The sequence below is a fragment of the Miscanthus floridulus genome, chromosome 2 (genome assembly GCF_019320115.1).
Source record: "Miscanthus floridulus cultivar M001 chromosome 2, ASM1932011v1, whole genome shotgun sequence".
NCBI classification, from domain to species: Eukaryota; Viridiplantae; Streptophyta; class Magnoliopsida; order Poales; family Poaceae; genus Miscanthus; species Miscanthus floridulus.
Genome location: NC_089581.1, coordinates 20889213 through 20900032, shown reverse-complemented (window position 1 = coordinate 20900032; position 10820 = coordinate 20889213). Strand labels below are relative to the sequence as shown.

The window sequence follows — 10820 nt, the reverse complement described above, 5'->3', positions numbered from 1 at the left end:
TGCCAAGTACCACCTAATGGCTAACACTACGTGAATCCATCGATTAGTGCCCAGCCCATTTAGGTACGTATCTGATCTGGTCCCGCCTGTGAGGCCCCCGCCAGAGCCTATGGCCCTTTTCGCTTGAACTTATCAGCCGACTTATCAGCTAGAATCTACAGTATTTTTCTCTCACAATAAAACAGCTGCAGCTGCAGCTGGCTTATCAGCCGAACGGTGCATGTAGTAGCGCGTATTCGTATACTGTATACTACTCCATCCGTTCTAAAATTGTAGTAACATGTATACTGCTCCATCCGTTCTAAAATTATAAGATGTTTTGTATTTTTTAGATACATCATTTTACTATATATATATATCTAGACATAATATATTTAACTAGGCAACTAGCATATTATCGAGAAGAGCTAAAATGTTTTATAATTTGAAATGAGAAAAACAATATTTTCATTCTTCTCTCTGTCTTTTGTAATGCAGTTGATATTTTGGAATAAGTCCGACCAGAGGATGCTGCCCCCGGCGGCGACTTCCGGATGAGCGTGCGCAGCGTGCTCTCACTCGCTTTGTTCCAGCGCCGGCCGGAGGCGGTGCCTGCGCAAGGGAAGACGACACTGCACGAGCTAAACCAAGGAACCAATCATCATGCCCGGCCAGAGATTGAACAAGAATAAAATGACAGCACACCAACAAATAACAATTTTCTAAAAAAACCAACAAATAATAATTTTCTAAAAAAACAACAAATAATAATCAGCTTACATGTCCAACGAATGTATTTATTTTCCCACTCAACCAACTCTTCATGCCCGGACAGAGATTAAAATGCCAGCGCACCAACAAATAAATGACTTAAACTCAGAATGCCGGTCTGGAACGAACGAAGCTCCTCTTCGTGTTGGCTGTGACAAAGCCGCAACTTGCTGGCGAATAGCTATGGTCCTAGATCATCCGAAGACATTCCCCGAACTCCTGGCTTGTTGGCCAACACCCAAGCCTCGGCCCTGGTCAGGGGTCAGGCTTGCGAGGAAGCCGTTGACGTCAAATGTGTAGCAGTGGACGAGACGTGGCTCCCCGGAGTCGGTGAGGGTGCTTGGAAGAAACGACTCGTACCAGCGACGCCGCGCATCCTTGTCGTCCATGGCGTCGCCGTTCGGGTGCTTCCGAAGCAACACCTGATACGTTTGGTATTTTCTGCCGCCCCGGGGCCTTTGGAGGTTGAGGTAGCCCTTGAAGGTTTCGTATTCTCTATCGTCGTCCCAGGTGCTTTGGATTTTGCCATAGCTCCTGCTGCGTGCATGCACGGGGAATGATGCAGCAGAGAAGAAGAGGAGGAGGATGGCCACCACCGCGCTGACAGACACCTTCTTGGCAGGAAGTGCCATGGCCAGCCGCCGGGACGACGCAGCTCCTGCTTGTCCTTCCTTCCGTTTGGATCTGTAATTATTTCTACGTGGTGTACCCTATTACATATAGCGAGAATTGATTGAGAAGACAAACGCAAATCAAATACAGTATGACTCTGGCAATTTTGATACGTTTCCAAATCAAATCAAATAAAATCTCTGGCAATTTTGATAGAGGCCTTTCCCCCGAGATCACCAGATTTGCCGCGCCCGCGCCGGATGGGCTAGCTGCAGGTTAGGAGAGGAGGGAGCTGGTCTAGGGATGAGGATGAAGAGCTGAGAAGTGAGAGAGAGAGAGGGGCGGCGTTTACCCCGGGGCCGGGGGAGCAGCTGAGAAGTGAGAACCATGGGCCGGCCGGGCCTCGCGGCCACCGCGAGCGAGCCGATGCATGCCTTTCGCAGGACGGGGACATGGGGACGGCTCCCGGCTCCGGGCTGGCTGCGTGCTGTGTTGCCGTCAGGCGTGGACTCGGCACGCGCCGGCGCTCATCTCCCACGGGTCGGAGCGTCTCTGCCCTCCCCGCTCCACCGGCCACAATTTGGCGAGTGATCCGACGCATCTTTCGTTTTCCTTTTCCTTCAACGCCTTCCAAGTTCCAACAATCATCGTGTGTTCAAGTGGCCTGTGTCTGTGTGGGCAACGTGCCTGCCTCTGCCTAGGCCCGCCGCGTGATTGAAACCAACCCACGGCGGAGGGGCCGCGAGGATCACCCAAAAATAGGTGCCCGTACCAAGGCAGCGTGTGCCGGCACGCGCTGGCACAGGTTTCCTGGCGGCGCGCGGCAAAGCATTTTTTTCACATCAGATGGCAGCGTGATTACTAGTAGTAACAAATTGTTCGCCCTGTTGCTTGCGTACTCAAACCTATACTGCCGTACAAAGACCTGGTTTAGTTACTCCGGTAAAGTTTACTCCTGTCCTATTAAATGTTTGACACATACATGAAGTATTAAATATAGACTAAAAATAACTAATTGCATAATTTATAACTAATTTGCGAGACGAATCTTTCAAAACTAATTAGTCCATGATTTGACAATATGGTGCTACAGTAACACATGTGCTAATGACGGATTAATTAGACTTAATAAATTCATCTCGTGGATTACTGACGGATTTTATAATTTATTTTTTTATTAGTATCCGAACACCCCATGCGACACCCTCATGTGACACACGATGTGACACCCAAAATTTTACGCTCTGAATTTAAACAAGGCCTCAGCTAGATTCCCACGTCACATGGTCCAATACGTTTTCATTGTCAGCCATATATCCTCGGTGATGACAGCAAAACCGGCGCCTGCCTGCGCATCCGGCCTTCTTCTGTTCGGTCTCCTCTCTCCTCCCACGGGTCGGCACGTACTGACACGGGCTCAGGCTCCCGTTTCCAAAAGCGTCCCCCAACAATACACATAGTCCACATGTTTCCCCCCAAAAACCTCGAGCCTTTTCCCTATGCGCCATTATACAAGATGCTCCATTCCTACGTGCCACTAAAAAGTTCACACGGACCCTGATGCCATGATGCTAAACTTTTTTGTCCAGCATGCCATTCCGTTTCCATTCTATTTGGTTTTGACCGTTTGGCAGCTCTTACATATGGGACCGGGCAGGAAAAATGTCCATGTTGCCCTTCTAGTCACGGGCATATGTGGAGGCTATGTTGACCGATATTGACCGGCATCTCCCTCAGTCTCTCACTCTCTCTTCTCGCTCAACTCCCTCAGTTCTCTAACCCTAGCGGCGGCGAAGGCTGTAGCGGCGGCTGGGAGAGAAGACGACGAATCCCCCGTGCTTGTGGCAGCGCATGGGGTAATGGAGCGTGGATTCGACCGTGGATCTAGAGGATAGGCATGGCATGGCAGGGAACAAGGGCGTGGGCGAGCGAACGGATTGGCTTCCGAACGAGTGAGTTCACTGCTTCTCCCTTGGTTTCGTGGTGCCCCGTGTTTGTAGTGTTGATTGGTATTTAGTGCCCTGCATTTGTGCCCCGTGTTTGTAGTGTTGATTGCGTGCTCCTTGTTCATCTGTAGGATGGACGCAGAAAGTAGCTACAACTTAAAAATTCAGATTGTTGCTCTCAATTCTCGTGCACGGTGGTTTTTGTTGAACAAAGTTGTGGATGCTGACCGCACTAACTTCACAGACCTGGTTGCTGAAGTTGTCAACAAGTATCCTCATAACTACGGTGACATAGTGAGATTGTTTTATTTGTACATGGATAGTAAAGTGAACATCAAGTCTGCATTGACCAAGATTTGGTTGAAATATTTGCAAAATATAAGGCTTTCAAATGTTGTTTGTTGACTGTTGCATATCATAGCCCAAGTAGTGAGCCCCATGTGATTTCTGATTGGGATTCTGGTAGCACTGTGAACTCTGTTGAACCCCCATTCACCCCTTCAATTGCTTGTCCAAACTTAGCAGAACCAAGCCATGCCACACACACTCAATCTGCTGAACCTGAATACCTGGCTAACCCAAACCTAATGAATGAGCATGCGTGTGTTGATGAGGAAGGGTTGTATATTGATCTTGGTCCCCAATACCCCCACCTCCTTCCAATCCTCAGAGCCAAGGTGGGAGTAAAGAATAGGAATGTGAGAGTTCTGGTACTATGAATCCTCTGAGATAGACTCTGATGATGAATCCTCTGATGATGAAGTAGAAGACATAGATGATATGGTTAAAGATAGGGAGCCTGAACATATGCCTGATATTGATTATGATAAGAAGGACCCTCCTATGTCAGTAGGAACAATGTATTCAGACATGGATGCTTTTAAGATTGATTTAGCTACTCATGCTGTTAAACATGAGTTCAACTATGACATTGAGAAGAGTGATATAGGGAGGTATAGGGTGAACTGCTCACAGCAAAGTGAGGGCTATAGGTGAACCACATTCACTGGTCATCATTGTTGTGGCTTCTATGAAGACTGATGCATCTCCGTCAAATACGTCTATGTTGCCCATCCTAGAGCTAACGGCCAGGTCGAACGGGCGAATGGCATGATCCTTGATGCCCTTAAAAAGAGGCTATATCAGAAAGAAGAAAAGCATCCGGGCAGATGGCTCAAAGAGCTACCAGCTGTGATCTAGGGACTGCGCACTCAAGCTAGTCATAGCACCGGTGTGTCTCCATATTTCTTGGTCTACGGCTTAGAAGCCGTACTACCAGCGGACATTGCCTTCCGAGCACCTAGGGTGGAAAATTATGATGAGGAGCAAGCTGTAGTTGTTCGGACAGAGGACGTCGACTGGGCCGAGGAAAAACGCTTGATCACCTATGTCCACACAGCTAAATATCTAGAAGGCTTGCAGAGATACTACAACCGCAACATCAAAGGTCGTTCATTTACTGTCGACGACCTCGTTCTATGCAGAAAGCAAAAAACCGAAGGGATGCACAAGCTCTCCTCCCCATGGAAAGGGCCTTACGTCGTCAAGGAGGTTACCCGATGAGGGTCTTATTAGCTATGTGACTTGGACGGAATCGATATTCCCAATTCATGGCACATCGAGCACCTTATACGTTTCTATCCTTGGAACGCTCCAGATATGTATTCCCCACTCTATGATGAATAAAGTTCTTTTTGCCATAATTTGTCTCTGTTATTTCTCCATTACGGTTTAATCTCCGTTTGCGGTCGCCAACTCTGAGCTACTCCTTAACAAACTCCAATACATGATCTCCAAATTGCTGACCACGTTTCTCCAAATCTCCAACGTATTTTGCCATACAGTTTTCTCCAAATCTCCAACGTATTTTGCCGAACAGTTTTCTCAAAATCGCCGACCACTTTTCTCCAAATCTCCAACGAATTTCTCCAAACAGGTTTCTCCAAATCGCCGACCACTTTTCTCCAAATCTCCAACGAATTTCACTGAACAGGTTTCTCCAAATCGCCGACCACATTTCTCTAAATCTCCAAGATATTTCGCCAATCACCGAGCAGCACACGTCTTGTTCTATTCTCTATGGAGAAGACCTAGTCTCCAATCTCTCTCTACACATGCTACGGGCTCCGCGCTCTACGTTATGGGTGGTCAGCTGTAGTTCCTTGGTCACGCCTGTTCCTCCTACACGTGCACGGGCTCCACGCTCGATGTTATGGACTATGGGCTAGCCAAGGCCGAGAGCTCAGTAAAGAGCTAACTGCTCGGATGCCACTTATACTACATTTATCTCCAAGTTATTTTGTCAACCACCGAGCAGCACATGTTCTACTCTGTTCTCTATGGAGAAGACCCAGTCTCCGATCTCTCCCGACACGTGATATGGGCTCCGCGCTCTGTGTTATGGGTGGTCGGCTACGGTTCCTTGGTCATGCATGTTCCTCCTACACGTGCATGAGCTCCGTGTTCGACGTTATGGACTATGGGCTAGCTAAGGCCAAAGAGTTCAGTAACAAACTAACTGCTTGGGCGCTACTTATACTACATATAATTGCGTTAGGGTTAATACTGCAATGATTTTTTCACCGCAACATTACAAACTGCATAAACATGCACATGTCGACATTTATACATATACATAAATGTTTGTTTGCGCCCTCGTGCATTCTAACTACTCTCTCCAGTTAATACAACATAACTCTCTGAGCAGATCACCGAGCTTCGCCATCGCCGTTTGTCTCACCGAATAGGTCGATGTTGTCGGCCAGCTTCTTCGCCACGTCCTCCACCTCATCCTCCAGTTGCTAGTGCTCTGCCTTGCCCATCCCTCCCACAAATCTAGCCCCTATTGCCTAAAGGTCAACGGCTGAGTAGTGGGACCGGACCACTGCCAGGGCGTGAGTAATGGCGGTAACAACGGCGTCGTGGTTGAAGCTCTTGAAGTTCTCCCATGCCGCCTTGCACCTCCTGATGACAGTGTTTGAATGCGGAGGCCTGCCATCGGGTTGACTAGCCACCTCTAGGTCAACGTAGTCGAGCACCGGTTTGACCCCAGCGACTACGGCGTCGAACTTTTCCCTTTGGGTCCTAGCCTCCTGCTCCAGCACATCAAACTACGCATTGACCCTCCGATGGTAGTCTGCAAGCATTACAAGGTTCCATCAGGCAAGGAAATTACTCCAACAGTAACTCTGACCAAGAAGTACTCACCGTTCAGCTCCTCAGCCAATTTGTCTGCTCGCCCTGACTCCTTCGCCTTCTCCTCTCAGAGTTGCTCGATAGTCTAGCGCAGCTGGCCGAGCTCTGCATCTTGCTCTACAAGTACAAAGGCTGTCATCACCAATAATAATTCAGCAATGCAAAGCAAGTTCGCCGATACGCCATACCTTTTCTCTGCTGGGAGACACTTTTGAGCTGCTCGGACTTGCGTTCTAGCTAATCGCAAAGACTCATCACCTTCTTGGAGCTCCATTCTAGCTGCTCGGACCTACCATGAAGCTATTCAGACACGGTCACCAACTGCTCGGATAGGGTGCCCTTTTGGTACTCTAGGCCCCGAGCGTTGGATTCGACAAGATCACGCTCACGCTGGGCCCTCTAGATGTTTTTCTCCATTGCCTTCACCGCCTCCTTAAGTTTTTCATTCTCCTCGACAAGGGGCTCCATCCTCTTTATCAGTTGGCGCCGCTGCTCGGTAGTCCGAGTTATCCCCTACAAAAAATGCCAAGATTATGAAGAAGAACAATCTTCAACGTTAAAGATGAACATTATAGGTGCAGTACTGACCTTGATCTACTTCATCACTCTAGCAAGGGTGGACTCCAGTCTCCTGAGCTCCCTAGTGGTGTCCTCCTCCTCAATAACCACCACCTCATCACCACACTTGCGGAGGATTCGACCAGCTTGGGGTCAAGATTCCTCATGTTCGATCTCTTCCACCTCGTCCTCCTCCGTCGCAGCCGGAAGCACCACTAGGGGGCTCCATGGCTGGACAACATGTCCAACCACACCTGTCGACTCCTTAGGGAGCGTCGTCTGCTCCTCGAGCACTGTAGGTTTCTTTGCTCTAGCCTCTGGCACGGTGTCGGCGACTCTAGCCTCCGCTCCTGAAGATTCAGCGGCTTCCGCCGTCGCCCCGGGCACCGTCGCCGACCCGTCAGCCATCGATGCCAGCTTCTCACCGCCACCAAGTCCATCAGCAAGGGCGGTTGACTCCTTCACCGGCTGCCGAGCACCTAGGGACTCCTGGATAGGAGCCACCGGCATTGCCTCTGCCCCAGGACCAGCCCTCGGTTGCTCATCAGTTTGGATGGGAGGGGGCAAATCTTTCGCATGCCTCGTGCTGCATCAGATCAGCTTGTCAGTCGTCAAAAGAGATAAGGATATGACAACCAAATAACTCCAAGACAAGGGTACTTATGTATTGGCTTTCTAATAGATTTTTCTAAACCGGCGCTGCCTACCAGAACCCCTAGTCATGGCCTTGGGGTAGATTCCTACACCTTAGGGTGGAGGTCTCGCGGTCTCCACTGTTGGCCTCTCTTCCGCTCGTCGCTCTAGGACTCCCCTCGCCTGCTACTCGGGGACTACCTTCGCCTGCTATGTGGGGACTCCCATCGCCTGCTGCTTGGGGACTCCCTCCCCTACCTTTGATTGCCCCTCCACGCACGTGTCGTTTGGAGGCGCCTTAGTGCTCGATGGAGGAGCCACTGACACTTCGTCGTCATCCGACCACTCGGACATCGTGGCACTCCGTGTCCAAGTGGTCCGATCACTGCTAAGTGAGATGCCACTCGGTTTGTGGGGGGCGGCACTAGCCGTTTTCCTCTTCTTCCAGGCCAGCTCGTCTGCCGCTACCCTTTTCCCCTGGATTTTCTCCAAAACTGAGGGAGGACTCTTCGTCCGCCCAGCGTCCGTGCCTCCGGATTCCGATGAGGCGCTGACAGTTTCCTCCTCAGGTCGACTTGGTGGCCGGGCATCTACTACCTACAACCAATCACCCCTCGGCATGTCTGAGAAGTACACCACTCTTTCCTAAGAATGGATCTTTGCATAAGTGAATCAGTTCACTGCTCGGCAACAATCAAGGATAAAAAGCATCACGAACAAAGCAATGGGGTTAGTTACCTGAGGAGGCGGATTTATACAGTTAAAGGCCCTTGTCTGCCTTGACACGTTGAATGAGGCATTTGGAGCAAATAGCTCTGCCGCTCGCTCTAGCACATCATTCCTCGTCAACCTCTCTGGTCTCTCTTGGGTGCCATCATCGTCGCCCTTGAAGTCAAAGCCTGGGTAGGCCCTCTCTTTGCAGGGCTGGATGTGGCGCACTATGAAGCTCGCTGCTACCAGTCCGCCGTTCACCTCCACGCCTTTTATCAGGTCGAGGAGTTCCCTCACCCGCTCCATGTCGGCACTACTCGGTTTTTTCGACCAGCTCTTTTGGCTCTCCGGGATGTGGTCGATGTCGCAGCGGATTGCAAGATGGCTCTGCTTCATGTAGAACCACCTAGTGTTTCACCCTTTCAGAGAAGTATTTAGTGGTACAGTAATGTACTCGCTCGCCATTCCATCCTAGAGTTGCAGATATATGCCGCCGAACACTTTGGACCCACCACCGCCCTTCTTCAACCAGAACATGTGTCTGAAGAGGTTGAAGTGCGAAAGAACCCCCAGATATGCCTCATAGAAGTGGATAAAGATCGAGATGTGCAAGATGATGTTTGGGTGGAGATTGCATAGACTAATCACCCAGAACTCCAACAGATCCCTCAGGAAAGGATGAACAGGAAATCCCAACCCTCGCCAGAAATAATCCTCAAACACCACTACTTCATCAATGTGAGGCATTGAGAAGGGCTCACCGCTGGCTGGCCGCCATCCAGCGGTGATGTGGTCAGGAAGAACGCCTGCCTCCACTAATCTGTTGAGCTTCGCCTCCCCCGTGTGCGACGACACCCACTCTTCGTCATGGCTGGCTCTGGCGCTCGCCTTCTTTGGGCTCACCTTCTTTGGGTTCATAGCTCCCCTCTTCGGTGCCATCTCTCAGATTCCAATGGGGACTGGTGGCAGAAGCGCGTGTGGATGTGAATCTAGAAATGCGAAGGCTAAGGAAGAAGATGAAATGAGAAAGTGGCAAAGGTGGGAGCGTGGCGTGCGGCGGCGTAGTTATAAAGCACTCCGCCACCCTTTTTGCATTCAAGGGTTTTTGGGAAACCACTCCCATGATTTGCGCCCCTCCAAATTCTCCACAACAGCAAGGTGGGCCGTTACCTGGGCTTTCACGCAACCGCGGCCTGTGTCGCCGATTTATCTCCGCAATTTGTTCTGGCTCGCTGAATATTCGCCAATTTCTCCGCCAACCATTATGGCTCAGTAATTACTACTGTACAACCATTACAACGGTATTTTCACCATAATTTGTTTTCTCTAAGATTTCCTCTTGTGGCTCAGGGACTACATCAGCATTACGTCTTGGTTCCTCACCACATTGAGGATTTTTCTTCAGTTGACTGTTGTTTCTGACCCTAGCACCATGTGACCACATCACCTACTGTCAGGCTCAGAGACTAAGTGGGCACACTTCATCTTGCAGTGAATGTGCCTTTTCTCACCTCAAGGCTATGCCTAGGGACTGGCTGTCTGCTCGGCTAGTCTTTTACTATTCTTCTACTTTGGACCCTAGCACCACATGACTACGTCATCTACTATCAGGCTCGGGGACTAAGTAGGCACACTTCACCTCGTGGCGAGTGTGTTTGCTTTATTTTGGAAGACTCTACCTCTTGAAGTTGAAGAAGACTATCTCCCTTCTCGTGGTCAGACTCTAAGTAGGCACACTTGGTCCACTGCGAAGAAATTTTCGATTATGAACCTAAGCTCCTTACACCCTTATGGCAAGCCATACTTGGGTTACACTGCTCAACAATGGTTCACACTACTCAGTGATGGCTCACACTGCTCGATGATGGCTCACGCTGCTCGGCGATGGTTTATGCTGCTCAGCGACGGCTCACAACTGCTCGACAACTCATCACGGTGGTCGGACCATGAGTTTGACTGCTCGGCTTTGTTCGCACCTACTCGGGCAAGTTCAAGACGGCGTTGCACAATGGGTACAAGGCACTCGGGGACTAGCTATGGGGGGTACAACCCTGGATACCCACGGTAGACCACATGGGCTGTGCCCTCAGGGGCGGCCCAGCCCACCAGACGAAGCCTTGTGGGGCACGACGCTGCTCGACGTCTCCTACAAGACACTAGGAAGATATCCTTAATATACTACGAGATCTGTTAGGATACGTATGATCCCAAGATTCCTATAATCTGTTATTACTTTCTGATTATCTCTCAGATCTAACCGACTTGTAACCCTGCCCCCGGACTATATAAGGTAGGCAGGGACCCCCTCCAAACTCACGCAATATCATACGATAGCCAATATAATCCAACAGAACACAGGAGTAGGGTATTACGTCATACTGACAGCCTGAACCTGTCTAACTCGTGTGTCTCTAT

General features: G+C 49.9%; 1 protein-coding gene across 1 annotated transcript; it reads right to left on the bottom strand.

Annotated features, from left to right (window-relative positions):
* Window positions 1-724: 724 nt before the first annotated feature.
* Window positions 725-1889, bottom strand: LOC136538155 (uncharacterized). Its single transcript, XM_066530135.1, has 2 exons — window positions 1715-1889; window positions 725-1460 (listed from the first exon to the last, which is right to left on the bottom strand). The coding sequence occupies exons 1-2, from the start codon at window positions 1814-1816 to the stop codon at window positions 945-947; spliced, it is 618 nt and encodes a 205-aa protein (XP_066386232.1). The 5' UTR covers window positions 1817-1889; the 3' UTR covers window positions 725-944.
* Between the last annotated feature and the right edge of the window lie 8931 nt (window positions 1890-10820).